The following is a 17364-nucleotide window of genomic DNA, read 5'->3' on the forward strand; positions in this document are numbered from 1 at the left end:
CTGATGCATAGTTTACCCATCCTAGTCTCCTATCTTGTAATACAAGACTAGGATGATCCAGGCTCCAATCTGACCAGAGCCACAGTGCTCTTCAAAGAAAAAAAAGCCATGGCTTCATAATTCCATGAGTCAGAAGCAACTGAATAATATAGCTATTTGCCACACTCATCACTCATGACAACATTGTGCCAGCAATGTATTGTTTTGAATGATTGCCACAGGAATGTCTTTGGATCTTTTAATTATACATAGAAGGGATGCAATCCTTTGTTATACTTGTTTGTAACATATTTTATTATTTTACATAGAATAATCTTCATGCATGCCCCAGCTGCAGAAACTGTCCCCCCACTTTTGAAACCATTTACACGACTGCTTTGAGGTCAGGAAGCAAACTACAATGTTGAAGGTCTAACAAGGTAGGAACCTTCTTCATTTGTAAGTACTGTTTATTTACTCAAATTGTATGGGGTTTAACTGAACGAAACAATCAAACACCTGATTAGTTTAATGTTCTGCTGTTTTGAGTAAGGTTATGTTTCATATACTGCAAAAGCATTCTGCGGTTATGTTTCCCAGACCTGTGCACAGGTCTGTAGCACTGCAAGAGTAAACAGGACTAAAAAGGTATTAAACAAACGACTCAGACACCTATAACAGAAGCAATTCTGCATTGCCTTATTTCCTGGAAAAATACTTAATTATGCATAGTTTCAACAGTCTCTCAAAACTCTTGTTTCTTTCCTAATCCATTAAAGAAAAGAGACTCACTTTGCTATGCTTTAAGTGATCACCACTTTTCTCCCTTAGATTGTACCAAGAATATTAATGCAATGGAAGTGGTACAGTATGCATTAAGCCTTGTAATTTTGCTTAAATGTGTCCAACATGCTTGCAATAGTGCTGCAGTATTTCTTCGCCCAACTGTTCCAGTGGGCAGAACACAATTCTAAGGTCAGAACAGAGACTCCCAGCATGTGTATTCGTAGCTCCTTGTACAGTCTTTGTCAGCCTTGTGTGATATGGTACTGTATGGCTGCTATGCCATGCTAACGATCAATAAATTATGTGGATTATTTGAAACCTTAAAAGTATCACTTAATCGGTTATGTTTTTAAAGAGCTGGCACATAAGACATCTGACTAAAAATAAGTCTCAAAGTGTAGTTTGTCTGTGCAACACAAGAATGATGTTCCAGTCCTGAAAATCACATGGCAGTGGTTCAGTGAGAAGTTATTGGCCACCATGTTAGAAGAGGTCATTTTGAATACCATTCATTACGGTTTATACAGAGTACCGTCCATGAAATACACATACACAGTAAGGAAGGACAGGAAATGTTTTTAAGCACTAGCATTAAGAAACTAGAATGATTCCTTGTGTCATTTATTGGGACAAGTGCCATATAAAATGTGTCTTACAAATTAAAGATATACATTTCACAAATACTGTACTGCCATCATATTTTTATTAATCCATGTAGGGCCTTTTGCTGTGAAAGTCCCATATCACTGCTAATATGGTGCCATAGAAGTCCAATTTATTTGCTATAAAATAACATTTTGTAATGAATAGACATAAGCTCTACAAACTGAGACGCTTTGCCCAGTTCAGACCATAAAGACGGTTATCCTTCTCATGTGAAAAACATGTTCATTGATCAAAGATCTTCCCTTCCTAAAACTTGCCAGCAAATAGGAAAAAGTAAGACTGATGCTGGGAATATAGTCCTTGATAATAGTGGTGAAAGGCTACAGTAGCCAAACACAGTGAGTCATTTCTTTGTTTGGGGAGGGGGGTGGGAGGGGGCAGAGAAGTATACAACATTGTTCCATTATCATGCACATTTACCCTAAGGTTTCAAGACCTGTCATTATAAGATGCTGCATACTAAGGCCCTCATGTTGGAACACGTCCTGTCTGCACAAAAGAGACACCAGTATCTTGTAGGCTTGTATGACAATGTTCTGGAATTGTGATTGTAAGGGGAAAAACTCCACCTTTCCTGACCTGAAGTCTAAGCAAAGTGAATGGCTGGCGATGATAGGGCTGATAATAACTGCCTGGAACGGGTCCACACCCGCTGGTCTAACATGCTGCATGTCAAAGATAGTAGGCAGAGCTGCTACTAGAGGCAGATTTACAAAATGCTACGAGACACATTATAGGCAGTTTAATTTCTGAAATGTGCAGCATTTCAATTACTGGTACCTTCAATTAAAATATATATTTTACTTTCCTGCATTTTTAAACTGAAGTGCAGACATCAAACAGTGGCATTTTGATAGGCTCATTGTTATGCTTTTATACCGTACATTCTGCATTAGCATAATAGGTTGAGAAGAAAGCCCTGGAGAGGTTTGCACGTCCTCCTCATTAGTCATAAGTACGTAGGCAAACTGCCCTTCTCTTACTAGCGATACATTAGGACTTTCAACAGAAGAATATATTTTACATTTTGGTCCTAAATGTGAAAATTCAGCTGACTGTTCATTTTAATTTGCTTATTGTTTTTGTTTGTTATCATACCTTTTCAAACATCCTCTAACCAAACAAGTTATTTATTTATTTATTTTTTTGTATATTGTTTTCTGGAATAATCTAGATTTCCAACTGAATGCGTGGACTTTATGACAACACACTAGTTTGTATTCAGTTGTATGTGTCTCAATGTTTATTTTAATGTAGCCAAAAAAACAGCCTTATACAAAAATACATAGATACAATAAGGAACTAAATAAACTAGATTCAAGTTTAACCGTTTGAATACTAAGACCGTTTTTATTTATTTATTTATTTATTTTTCCAATTGCATGCATTTTAACAGGACTGTGTTTTCAACTCCTGAATACAACACATGGCGACAACCTCTACCTGCAACATTTCAGTTTCAGATTCATTAAGTAGTGATTATAAAAAGAAATGCCTTCATGATAAGATCCACCCACTTCCTTGTTACAGCGCAATGCAGCTCTTAATGTGTCTCGCTTCTGCCCTCTGAAGTCTCAGCAATGATCTCACCCGCAGTCAACAAAGAATATTGCACGGGCAGCATACGAGTACCAGGGTACGCTGTGATGTGCCACTAGGGAAAGGGTCAGGCATGAACAGGGCCACTTGGAACTGAGTATTTCACTATGGGATACAAGCCAAAAGGGACAAGCCAGTTTAACGTTAGCAACATGGGAACAGTTGGAAAAGAAAAAGAAAATACGTAAGTTCACATTTTGCTTTTGTTCAGTTAGTTTTACAGTACTTCAGCACACACACACACACAGAAAAAAAAAAAAAAAAAAAAAAAAAAAAAAGTTTGGTTTGTTGTAACGTCTGTCAATCAAATGTGTATTGTGAGGAAATATAAGCACAGGACAATAACTGAATTAGTAGTGTAGCTCGTAGACTTTTAAAATAACTAAATAATGCGGTATTTTAGTAATATTCGCTCATGTTGTGCCAAAGTAGGGTTCATGTTGTTTTATTTGTTTATGTTTTACATATTAAATAAAATAAACATGTCTTGTTATTATTTACTATGCATATTCGTTATGATTTTCTTTTTGGACATCAGCACTGTTTTAACACTAGTATAAACCGCATAGAACAACAAGTGAACGACATAGTCCCTTCTGTCAAACTGGTCCAAAGCAGTGGGCTACAGTCCCAAAGACACTGTTTGAAAGATCCCTGGAAACATGTATGTGCATGTTGATAACTTGGTTTTCATTTCAAATGTGTTTTTGTCTTTATTTTATGTATTTAGATTTTTTTTTTAGTTCAGTTAACAATTAGAATGAGCCCATACATTAATATTATATTACAAATAAATACAAAAATAAATAAGGAACCAGAAAAAAAAAAAAAAAAAAAAAAGCTTTTAAAACCTGCAGTTTTTCTGAGTTTCTGTTTGAAGTTGGCAATACACCAGGTACAGTATGTATACTCCAGTTGTAATGATTAAAAGGGTGAGTAATACATACATAGTTGATGTTCCAAGTTTATCTTATAGCTGCTAAATATTTGTATTGCCATCAGACAAGGTGCCATGAACACTGTAGCAAACGTGAGCGCATCAGTTGTATGTGCGTGTGTCATTCAGTTGCACTGAAAACGTGTGTGAAAACCTTTTACATGATGTAGCTACTTAAAAAAATAAGCCTAATATAGTTCAGTATCACAAGTTCGTTCAAAATGCTGACCTAGGACAAAAACAAAGATACAGGTGTAAGGAATATTTCTAGACAGGCCATTTACTTATTGGCTGTTTGACAGGCATCAATTAACATGTTTTTATTACCTTATAATATGTATGTCTTGTTTTCTGTAGTACATCAGTAGGTGGTTGTAAACCTGCCAAACTAATACTGTCAGGACAAGACATGTAACAATGTTATCATACAGATTTAGATAGCTGGATTTGTACTGTAGATGTTAGGTGCAGTTTAGTGTAATGGATGTATGGACATGCTTAATGTGACAATGAGGCAGTGTCCTCCTAATCAGACAGGAGATTTTTAAGTTTGTCAAAATACATTGGAGAGAAAAAAAAAAAAAGACAAACAAGGTGGTAGATGATATTGGTGGAGTTACACTGCACAGTTTCAAAGCAGAATGTACTGGGTAGTTATAATGCAATATAATAGAATTTAAGGTTTCATATAATGTAGAAACAAGTGAAAGTCAGTTTCTTTTCAGATGCAACACAGTGCTGTCTGTTGTTAACAGCTTTGATAAACAGGGGACATGTCTCGTGCGTACACGAAAAGGTCAAGGAAGTTGGTCCCATTAGTAATCAGACTTTGTTGTGACCTAATGGAACTTGGCAATAATGTGAAAAGGAAAATATTAATCCAAGTAAACTATTTAGACAAACGTCTATCTAAAAATTATGGGAATTGCAGGATGCAAAGGTTGGATGATCTCAAAGAGTGAGACTTTTTCCAATGGGTGCAAGTTAATGCTGAAAGTGCAAGGTGAGATGACAAAACCTGGCCAGCAGTTTTAAACTGAGCTTTTAGTACTATAAAACTAAATGCTGTATCAACATTCAATACTACTGAACCAACAACAACAGCAACACAACAGTTAGTAGTGAAATACCTTTTGAAGGAAAGATTATTTCCCTCCTTTCTATGACTTTACTCCAATTATTGTAATTACATTGTGGAAAAAAATAATGTTCAACTATGAAAGCATATTAATATTTTTGACGTTCAGTGGCTGTTTCACTTTTTCGCGTATACAATAAATCATTTCAAATATAATTTCAATCGTATTTCAGAGAATAGTTTATGCCAAAAAAAGAGGATTATACTGACAGGACTTATACTAATAATAGAAAAAAGGCTGCTGTAAGTTTAATGCAGTAAAATGTATACTTGTGGCTGGATTGAAGGAAGCACATATTAATGCATGGATCACATTACACACTGCATTTTGGCAAGTTTCAGTCAATGTGTACATGTTAATTTAATAAATGTATTAATATACCCATTCTTAATTCTCTATCTCAAAAATGTTTCTGTGTGCTTTGGAACAATGGATACAAAAGGAGCTTGTTGATATTTGGCGTAGCTGGAACAGCCCTGCATTGCCAATGTAACATACGTCAGTAAAATAAAAACGACCAAAACATTCAGTTGAAACACCATATCAGTAAGGGGATCCAAAACTGGTAAAGAGCTAAACCGAAGTTGTTGTGACACAGATGTGCTGATCTACAGGTAATGTACCATGTCTCTTCCCCTTGATGGATGCATTCAGACAGCTCCTGAGTAAAGTAGAAATTAATAAGCAGGGTCCACTCTGGTCTCAGCATTAAATTCAAATGTTTTCTTGGAAGCCCTTGAAAATGGCCTCATGTGGTTCAGTTTATAGTACAGGTGTATTTTAGCTAATTCCCGCTGCACAAATTGGTGTGAGAAGTCATAACAGGGTTTCATCATTAGACTTAAAATAAACATTAACTCTTTCGGATAGTAAATATAGTTTTAATTCACTCAAATAGACAGATTGCAAATGCTGACGCCTGTTTATTTAAATTGAAGACAACAATTGCCCAGATAACATATTTTCTGTCCCATATGAAAAAAGTATAAGAAACTTCACAATGTATACATGCTTAGCTATAGTATTTTTGGCATATGGGTAACTGATTGGTAACAGTCTTCAGGGTCTTGAGCGGCTGCTGACAGTATATATTGTATAGTAGTAGTGCTATATTAACATTTACAGGCAACACCAAAGTGTTAAATATGATTCCAGTAACCACTATGTGTGCGTGTATGTGACGATAATGCACCTTGAGGTCACATAGCTCACTCCCTTTACCCTTTATAGGGGTTGTGAACTTCCCCTGCTGTTTGAATTTGCATATGAAATGTCCTTCCATCAGAGACGGTCTTGTTTGGTTCATTTGGTAGTGGGAGGGTGATGGCTCCCACAAGTCCAGCTCTCACAGCCCTGCGGTCTTTCATCTCTCTCTCCCCCTCTCATGCTGACCCACTGATGCACTGGTGTGAGATTTAGGTGAAGAAGTGCTCTCTGTCCCCTGACTTGCCTTCTGCTACTCTTTCAGGAGGCTCTCGCAAGGATGCCCAGCTATCCCTCGATTTTCACCTAATCTGAGGCCAAACCGACACCGGATCAATAGACCGAGCCTTGCCCAGATCACTCAGGTGAAAGTAATGACGTCTCTTGGAAATTTAGCCAAGGGGGCCAGTTTGGATGAGCTCATTGAGGCTTGCATTCAGTCATTTGGTAAGTCAGCTTTCTATTGCATAGAAATATAGTACATGGTATGAAGCATTGCAATGTCAAAATTGAACTTTGTAAGGTTCAGCTTGCTTATTTTGTAACACTACCGTTAAGGTACTGCACACATTTATATTTATCTGTTGATTTTTTTTTCTCCGTTTTTGGCCACTGAAGAGAAGTATTTACTCAAGTACATTTTGTGACATTTAAGTTAGTCTATATACATTGTTAGAAAAATGACTAACATTTACAGTGCATTTACTGTGTACGACAAAATGTTATAATTTGTGGTGCTTGGAAATGCTGCTCTTATGCAAGTAATATTCTGTACAATTCTAGCCATTTTATATGTTAGATGTCTATTATAAATTGGTAACAACCTAAATTATGTTTTCAGTCTAATTTTACCACTCTAAAGGAAAAACAACAAAAACACCTACAAATTTCCTGTAGTAAGAAAGTGTTGTTGTTACAGTCTAGTATAGAGCAGTAGGAAGTCACAATATTTTAAGTTGTGCAAATATTAAAGTATGTACATTATTCATTCGAATGCTATTGAAAGTACTCCCTGTTCCACATACGGTTCCATTTTTAAGTTGATAAGACTAGTTTGCAGTTTTCATATGGTTGTACATATCTGCTGATTTCCGTTTGAATAATGAAGGGAAATCAAACCTAGCACTTCATGTGTAGTAAAATGCAGGCTTAATACACCCTGGTACTACAAAGGGTCTGTCTTAAACTGCACCTGTGTTAATGTAGGAAAGGCTTCAACAGTTGATGTGACTATACTCTGCCTTGCCTTATAGGATTTAGAAATGCTGTGATGTCGTGAAGATACACATTTGCTTGTTAAATTTGCAATGAACGGTTCTGCTCGTTTAAAGATATTGTAAGCAAGACCAACAGGCCCGGAGGCCCATAGAGACTACATGTTAGAGGTGTTTTAAAAACCCCTGGAATTCAGTCTATAATAACTCTTGTCAGTTCTGGAAGCAACCAGTGTAGATGGCTCCTGAGGATGTTTGTTCTGTTATATGATGCACAGTTATAAGACGGTTGTCACCTCATTGTTATTTAATAGACTGTTGCTTTAATTGATCTATGCACATATAAATGTGAGTGACATATACATTTTACAAGTTTACTGCAGGAAACATCTATGTGTTTGCATGTTTCTGTTAACAGGTTTGGTCCCCCCCCCCCAAACAGATAAACTGAATTTTAGGGCTCTAAAACAGGGCCTAAAAAGCTGTGTTGTTTTGGCGCATGAATAAAAAAAGTAGACAAATGACAAATGTATTATTTAAGGGCCTATTATGTATCTTCTGAAGTGTTAAAAATTCTCTGAAACTTAGGGTGATTAGTCTTTTAAAAGAGATGCATTAAGTTTTGCGTTGCTAAGAGACAGAAATGGAGCAAAGACAGATGAAAAAGAACACAAAAGAAACAGGTTTAATGCACTGTGAATTTACAATAATCTTTTATAATTACCCTTATTTATAGTGGACAATATACAGTTAATGGCGGTCTATTCAGATGGGAAAGAGATAGGAGAGTTTAGCAGTCTTGCACTTCTTGAAAGATAATTAGCTCACATCATTGCTTTTTCCCCGTTCAACTTAAAAGGTATCTCTTATGGTATTATTTGCAATGACTTATCTGAGTGCTGATGTATAAAATGTAGAGGGTGAGATCAATTAATAATGCATTGCAATATTTTTAAGTGTGTACATACCAATATAAGTAGAATTGATTTGATTATCTATCCTTGGATTTGACAAGGATGAAATGCATATTTTATTGCATATTTAAGCCATTACAGTATGCTTTGTACCATTTTACAGAATATTGGTGAAATGGGTCCCATGCATAAAGGTGAAATTACCTTTATTATTTTTTACTGACTGTCTTGCCTGAGTCTAATGATTTTGGTCCCTTATGACCAGCTTCAGTGATGAAGTCATAAAGTACAGGTACCATTACAAGATGGTATTATGAAACCCCAGTCAGTGAACCTGAGCAATGAAACAACTGCAAAGGGAGAGCGCTCCAGCTTCTATCCAGTACACCAGAGATGTACCACAGAGGTCCTGTGGTTTTGTTGCTTTTAAATGTTAAAATGTGCGCATAGTCTATTTGAAGGATTATTCAGTGCTTAGTTCGAGACATGCAGAGCTAAAATGTCACGTCTCCAAATGAGGTATCTAAGTAGATTGCTCCTCTTTGAAATGTGAAATTCTCTGAGGTGTGGATCAATATAGTATGACATCACAAGCCATCATTGCTGCTGTTCTGATCTTTCCCACCTTGGCTATAACATTGGCTTACCTGTCAGCGTAATTTCTTTTAAAAAATGTGATATCTTCTTGTTCATGAGAATTCCAATATAAAAATGCTTTACTTTTACTGGACTTGGATAAGCAGATGCTTCTTACAGTGCCAAGTAATATAAATTCCATATAATTGCAAGTCCCAACATTTACCAATTAGAGGTAATACCTATCTGCTATTTCAACATTCAGTGGTACATACAAAGTCTTCTCCTTTAGTTTAAGGAACTATTTTATCATAGGAATTATATTTGTAACTCAAGTTATAAGATGAAAAAACATCCTTGGTAAAAAGATGGTTTCTCAGCGTGTTGTACAGAGAATGTTAAAGTTTGTTTAGGAGAGAGAACGAGAGATCACATTTAAACCACACATGCACATGTTTTTTTATTCTAAGTAGGATGGTGGTTTTTACTTTGCAGAGAATGTGGTGCATACCAGGTGGAGGGATGAAGATGACTTCAAGGCAACACGTGTACTATATTTAGTTACAGAAAAATCATATACTCCAGAGTTTGAAATGGGTGCCTCTAATTTGAAAGTAGAACAATAACTAGCAAGTGATTACATTTATGATAACAGCTAAGAATGACAGCAGTAATGCTGCCAAGTTCGATAACTTGAATTTTCAGAGAATTGTGCACATTTTGCATTGAATAAGAAAATGTATCTAATTTTGTAGCATTTTCTATTTATCACTGAATTTAAACACACTGTATTTAGAAATCCTAAAGGAAACTAAAATTCAATGACAAATGTTTCAACTTTTTTTGGAGTGGCAGGGGTTGTTGTGTTTCACATTTTACTTTGGTCAAGGATGACGAGTCAGCCATAGTTTTATGGGAGTATTATTTGGAAGCTGGGTGCCCAGAGCCCAGGCTGCGATGCTTTCTGTTGGCAATGAGATGGCACTGATTATAGTTTATCTGGTGTAACTAAGCATGTGAAATACTGCCGGGACTTGTGCTATGAGAAAACAGATGGACTGACAGAAACTGAATCATTATGAGCACAGCTGGCTAAACCAAAGACTGTTGCCAAAGTCACAAAAAACAGTCATAAATGACTGTACATTATCAAAGCTCCCATTATAGATACTTATTTGTGACGTAAGTGGCAAACATGATGGCAAAGCATTATTTCATTTTTAATTGCACTTGTTCAAGTTCTATTTTTTAACTATTTTAATTCGGTGTAAACACCTGGAAGCAATCGTGATACCAAAGCCAAGTTCAAGCTCATACCGTACTTTGGCTGATTCTAAATTATTACCCAAATATTTTCAACGTTATAACTTTTTTTTTGTTTGTTTGTTTTTCAGCTCACTATTTTACATCATATGACTAGATATAATTTGCTGCAAAAAATGATACATTGTTTTATTTATTTTTTATTGCTGTCTCCCTTTGCACTGCATTATGTTCAAAATAGCTGAACCAATTTTGTACAGATGATCACACGTGGTATATTTATACATCTCATGTGAAAACGGGAAGGGCGTGTTCTAGCTAAATTCATTTGAAAAACAGCTCTCGGTGGGCCACGCCTTACTATATGTTTGTAACAGAGACTTTAGTGTACAGGATGGTCTGTCCCCCACATTACTAACACATAGACACTGTCAAACTAGGGAAATAACAGTTGAATGCACTGCTCCACTACATTTCATTCTAGATTGTCTGTTCATTTATCATTTTCTATTAATCTGTCAGTTGCCCCTGGTGTACCAATCAATATAGATTTTACAGTTTCAGATTTTACAGTTTAGCACAGATTGGAGCACCAGAGAAGCAAACACAAACCTGAAAGTATTTTATACTGTGAATCCCCAGGCTTTTGTTTTCAATGTCTGCTATTAGCTGCCCCGTAAAGTGGAACTACCTAAAGTAATTGTGCATGAATAAAAGGTGGTTTACAGGATATATATATATATATATATATATATATATATATATATATATATATATATATATATATATATATATATATATATATATATATATATATATATATATAATAACATTTCAAAACATATTTACTTTTCACACACAAGGAATAGTGCATAAAATTAAAGGACATACACTAACCTACCTCTATAATACCGGGAACACATAAGTCTGTGTCACTGAGCAAAAAGGTTGTGTTCTTAATGTGCCAGGCAGAAACAGATACCTGCCTATATATTCTACTGTTCTCCAGTCTCTTTAAAGCTCTTTGCAGACCAACACGTTCATACACTGTTTGAAAATATGTTTGGTGATGCATCATATAATGATTATATCAGGTGATGTGTATAATGATTTCAAAACACCACAACATTTCTAAAATAACTTCATGGCTCAGTTTTTGTCACAATAGTTAGAATTTTTATAGGGGTGCAAAAAGCCGATGGGGCTTTTAACCCTTTCTCTCCCAAATATTTGTATCCAGCTGAAGAATGCAAAATTAAGTTTTACAATTAAAAAAAAATGAACGTCTTTATTAAGAATACAGAGAGCAGGAAAAAAAAAAAGTTATATTATATTTTGGTAAATGGAACTTTAAAGTCTTGTCAGTACAGTAAGAACTCTAAACAGCGCTAAGATAGTGCAGGACCTTGAGCTCTTTCCAGGACTGAAAGGGTTAAACCTTTTTCACTGAAATACAAGCAACATTTTATAGCACCCCACATTCACTTTTCTTCTAGGAAGCCAGGTGTGTTTATGAAGCAACATTACAGGGACTTCCCAGGAAGGTGCAACGATGACAGCAAAAAGCAGCAATTCAAAATACCACAATGATAAGGAAATATGCAAAATATATAGACACAATCAGATAAAGCACCTATCGTAACTCAAGTATGTGTCTGGAACAGCAATGCGTAACCAACAATGGTCTGGATTCATAAGCCTTAAGATAACATATTTCCCACCCATACCAAGCTGCTCATCAAGTGCTTCTTGTACTCTCAAAGTGCTCACGACAGCAATATTGGTTAGTTTTGAGGGAATTTAATGTATTTTATAATGCACACTTATTATCATATTTTATTATTGTTTATATTGAACCCCAGCATTCACAACCTGCAGTATGGACAATTCCAGACTCCAAACTCATTTTATTTTATTTAAAAAAAAAAAAGACAGATCATTTCACTCAGCTTGTTCTATGTCTTGTATTTAAAATAAAGATAACTCTTATTTACAGCCTTGCATCTAAGTCTGATTAAATCCCAACCTGATTATAGCTTTGGACAGATTTACTTACAGTAAGCTGCACACAAGAGGAACTTTTTATGTGGTTTGTATATTACTGTAACTGGTAACATTGTCTAGGGAGACACATTGCAGGTGTGTGAAGAATAAAGCAGGTTGTTTCACCACAAATAGTAATGGGACCCAGACCTATTCACATTTGATACTTTTAGAGGCGGTAAGAAAACGGATTTGAATTTGCTCTGTGAGTCAACATTAATTTGATTAAGTCTTTTTTATTTTACAGTTTGCAGAGAGCAAAAAAAAAAATGACTTGTCATATTGTGAGACCTTTTGAAGTAAGTTCCGTAAAATCTTTAAAGGAGATTTCAAATTGTAAGATGTTAGGAAATATGAGTTTGCAATTTTCCCCAACCATTAACAGTGCAGGTCAGGTCAGGATACACCTTTGTTAATGTTTAAACTCCCACAATATGCATCCTCTTTATGAAGAATTGTGACAGGGAACTGCCCTGTCTATATGAATGTGTTTGGAACTGGCAGGGAGGGGTTTAAATTCCTCCCTGCCAGGAAAAAATGTGAGAATGTGGCTGGAGCTCTAATTGAATGATTAGTAATTATTGATTAATTGGGCTCCAGCCACAGGGGATAAAAGCCAGGGGAGAGGGCCTGGCTGGAGGGTGTTTTCTGTTTGAGGTGATTGCTCTGTGTTGGAGAGTTTTTGTGTTTGGGTTGAGAAGAAGTGTGTCTTGTTTTAAAAGCCTTGGAACCTAACCATTTACTTTCGTAAGTTCACTTATTTTTGTTTGAACTTCTTTTTGTTGGCCCTTGTGCCTGTTTATTTGATTATTTTATTTAATAAAGAACTTTATTTTTGACTATGCATTGTCTCTGAGCCTCAGCCCTCTGTCATCCTGTCACAAGAATGTCTGGTGTTACTACAAAGTGTTTTTCAAAGTAGACATGGGATCAACATTGGTTTATTACCTGTCTTTTCAGAACTGAGTTTAAGCTTCTGCTTTGAAAAAGCCGGAAATCTATTTTCAAAATTGGCTTAGCTCATCTTATTGGAAATGATGTGTGATTAATGGTTGACGTGGATTTTAATTCCTTCCTTTGTTTTGAAGTATAATGTTACCTGCTCATTAAGGACAGATGATGTGTGATAAACTGTATGGTAGTGGCTACTAGAAAATGTGAATATATAGCATGAGTAAATAGCATCCATTATGTACATTTATCTGCATTTGATATTAGTCCTATTCCTCTGTGGTGGCAAGACGCAGCAACAAGGTTAGTGGAGTGGTTAGAGCCAGTGCTGTGAAGCAGATGGTAATGGATTGGCACTTGGATAATGTAGGGGGGCAGTTTTAAAGAAAAAAATGTATGTGACCTAAACAACAAGGTCAAAACAACTTCCCACTTTCAAGTGTAAAGCAGAACTGTTTAGCAAGTCATCACTAAAACCACAAGAGAGGATGCACAGCTTGATTTGACTGATAAACATTTGGTTTTATTCAGAAACCCTTGACCTTTTAGATAAGCCAAATCAGTGTGCGCTACTATCTGCTATAAATCCGTCATATCCAGTTAAACGTGGTCGCCACCTCCTATTAACCGTCTACCCACTATAAGAACAGATTTGCTCTGAAGATCTCCCATCAATGACGGGAGCCTTGGCAACAATATCTGGTCATAACAGATTTTATATATGTATTTTAAGAGTATTGTTGCGATGATGTTACTCATACAGTCTTGAAAAAGAGTACATTCTAAGGTCGATCCCCTTTTCAAGTGCCCGCTAAAAGAAAACTGAAGCATCACTGAAACTAGCTGAGCAGTGGGAGAATTCCACATAGTATGAAATGCTCTACATGGTACCTGTTTATGTGATCGTGAAGTATCCTAGGTTACAGTGTGCATGGTAGGCTGGCAGACTCAAGTACTGGATTGTAAATGTGAATTTGAAACTTCACTCTGGTGTTGTTAGCCTCATTAGTGCAGTCATCTTAATTGACAGAAATTAAAAAAAATCCCATAAATAAAAGTAGTTGAATCCCAGCTTGTACGTTTTCCATTTTCTCTGTTTGTTTAAGCTTCACTTGAGGGGAGCCTGTATTGGTTTCTAAGTCCTGAGATCTGGAGTGCACAAATCCATTCCATCCAGGTTCAAAGGGCGCTGGAACTAGGGGTGCTGGAGGTGCGGCAGCACCCTTTGGCTTTGCATGGCTTCCATCATATACAGGGGTTACAGTTTTGTAAAATGGCTTTCAGCACCCCCACTTTAAAAATCATTCCAGTGCCACTGTCCAGGTTGTACAAATATCATAACTACATATATAGCGAGAGGCTCAGGGTGGCCCAGGACTGTATGACCTCTTTTGTGTGGATGCACAGAGTCAGTGTACATATTTTAGCATGTAGACACCCCCAAAAAATAAATAAAAAAAATAAAATAAAAAAAAATAAAAACAAGCTAAAATAAATCAAAAAAAAGTTTTTTTTCCAAAAACTAGTACAAATCATGTGCGATTTTTGGGGAATTCAGCGTCAGTTTCTTTAGCTGCCCAGGTTTATGTTTCATGATTTCAACTCTTAGCTCATTGGTACAAAAGTCAGGCCAAGTTGCTGATCATAAAATTCACATAACAGTGACTGACTGGGTACCGGGTTCACAATACATGATTCAGTACCTTGTATGTGCTGCTGTTTTACATTTCCAACCCGATGTCTCTGATTCACATCTTTCCTCTGGCTCGACTGTTGTTTATTTTTCGTGCGAGGAGGAGGTTGGCAGTTCTGCTGCCGCACAATACTTCCATCTGCTGTTGTCAGCCCACTTTTAAGTAATTTACTGTACGCTTGTTTATTTTTTAGCATTTTCTACTTTTTGGGAAATTTCTAGCTGTCTTTTCTGCTCTTTTCGCTTTGAACAACCCGACTGTTTTGATGGCATATCTGACATACTGTACATTATGTACTTATTACCACAACTGTGGAAAAGTTAGCTTACTTCCACCAAGCACATTTATTTATTTATTTACCAGGCAAGTCTATTATGGAAAATTGGGGTGTGATATAGAAGTTAGCACAGTGAATTAAATTTGATTGATAGACCTATGTGTTTATTTTTTTCAGAAGTATTTGTGATTATATACCTTGTTAGTAAACTGTTTGTTATAATCTTAATCTATAAAATCTAGATTAAGTTTATAACAATAAATGGAACAGTCAGTTGTTTTTAAATAGACAGTGACCTTTTATAAAGTTTCACGCTGAGTCCCGCCTACGTAGCTCTGATTTGATAATGTGTGTTTTGACTGACAGTACAACTTTGCCATAGTTTATTTTTGAACCACCTGGAGAACAGTTTTTTTTTTTTTTTTAAGAAAAAAAATAAAGGGTTGGTATGGGCAAAGATATTGAATGTCTTTGGTATGGGCCCCAGCAGAGGCTGGGCCCGGGTGCAGTCGCATCCCTTGCGCCCCCCTCCCCCTCGACGCTGGCCCTGGATCCCTTGGAGCATTAACTAACACAGTTTTTCTTTTAAAAAAACATAAGAAGGGAAGGTTAGCTCCTTTTACTCTGTAAAACCAAACCCATATCTTGCAAATACCTTTGTTTTGTCTTTAAGTTTCTGTTCTTCAAACCCCACATCCTTTTCCTGGTAGTGTCTACTCCAGTGGTGCACAACTTGGTCCTGGAGGACCGGTGTCCCTGCAGGTTTTTATTCCAACTGCACCCTAAAATACTTTATTGGACCTTATTAGAAGCTTAATTGGTCCAATTAACTAATTTAGGGTATGGTTAGAACAAAAACCAGACGGGACACCGGCTCTCCATGAGTTGTGCACCACTGGTCTACTCCATTACACCCTAACACCTCTTCTACACACTCTACCATGCTGGCTGGGCTTACTGCCTTCACTGAACCACCTCCCTAAACAAACATTTCCTTTGTTTGCTTAAAGGGTGTGGTCAGGGGTAATTGACTTCAATAATTAAATTATCACCTGACCACATTCCTCAATTTTCCAATTAACTAATAAAGCAACTTATCTTGACCCCAGGCTATCCCGCTACACCTCAGCCCAGGATGACTGCCAGCCACAAAACACACATTTCACTTGTGCAGGGCATGCCCTGTAAATACTGTACTGCTGTGCAAAAGTCTTAGACATGTTGCATATATATATATATATATATATATATATATATATATATATATATATATATATATATATATATATATATAGGCTGCCATAAGAGCCAGTTTTAGCTATTCTATAGTAAATCAGCACTACCCCTACAACTTAATAACCTTATTCAATAAAAAAATATATATACCGAGGACAATATGTCACATCACATACCAAGAATACCTAGACAAATACCACACAAGACATTACGCAAAACACTTTTGAGGAAGCAGGAAGCTGAACCTTGTTCTGTTGTTTAAGTTGGTGCAGTTTGATTTTTAAGAGATTAAGTTCTGAGATGCATAGATAAAGTAGGCCACAAAGCAATGATGATATGTTGTATGCAGATAGTAGGACAGTAAATGGATTGTTATGTTACATGCAATAACTTAGCAGTGCCAGTTTGACCCTGTTAACAAACTAGCACTGTTTTATGTGTGCTTAGACAAAACCAAGTCTGTTGTAACAATTATGTGTTTGAGGTTTTGTATGAAGAGATTTTTTAGATCAAAATTCCTATTTTTCAAATGTGTCAGAAGAAACAGCAGTGATATAATACTGTTATAAAAGGCTCATAATCTAATCATGGGATGAACTGCAGTAACTGGTTGCATTCTAATTAACCCCTTTGCACAGAAACAGCATCAGTCACCAAGACCAGGGTCATAACAAGAGATTTTTGAACAGAGGTCATACAGTCTAGATTCAGGGTGATGTGCACTGTACTGAAAGGATGCTACAAGGTTTTGTTACAAAGTTTACACACTATGTGTAACATGATTCTTCACTGTCACCGTCTAATTTTGATAAGGAAACCAGCATATATAAATAAGCACTATGAGGTCCCAGAATTTATCTCAGTACCCTCAGTTGTTTTCCAGGCTT

General features: G+C 36.3%; 1 protein-coding gene across 1 annotated transcript in view; it reads left to right on the forward strand.

Moving 5' to 3' along the window:
• The first annotated feature begins 2739 nt into the window (after positions 1–2739).
• LOC121330319 (RAS guanyl-releasing protein 1-like) overlaps positions 2740–17364 on the forward strand; it is a 30007-nt gene continuing 15382 nt past the window's right edge. Inside the window, exons 1-2 of the mRNA XM_041276758.1 lie at positions 2740–3214; positions 6575–6756. Coding sequence (XP_041132692.1) covers positions 3138–3214; positions 6575–6756 — 259 coding nt within the window. The 5' untranslated portion in view covers positions 2740–3137. The remainder of the gene's footprint in view (positions 3215–6574; positions 6757–17364) is intronic.

This window comes from Polyodon spathula, chromosome 17 (genome assembly GCF_017654505.1).
Source record: "Polyodon spathula isolate WHYD16114869_AA chromosome 17, ASM1765450v1, whole genome shotgun sequence".
Taxonomy (NCBI): Eukaryota; Metazoa; Chordata; class Actinopteri; order Acipenseriformes; family Polyodontidae; genus Polyodon; species Polyodon spathula.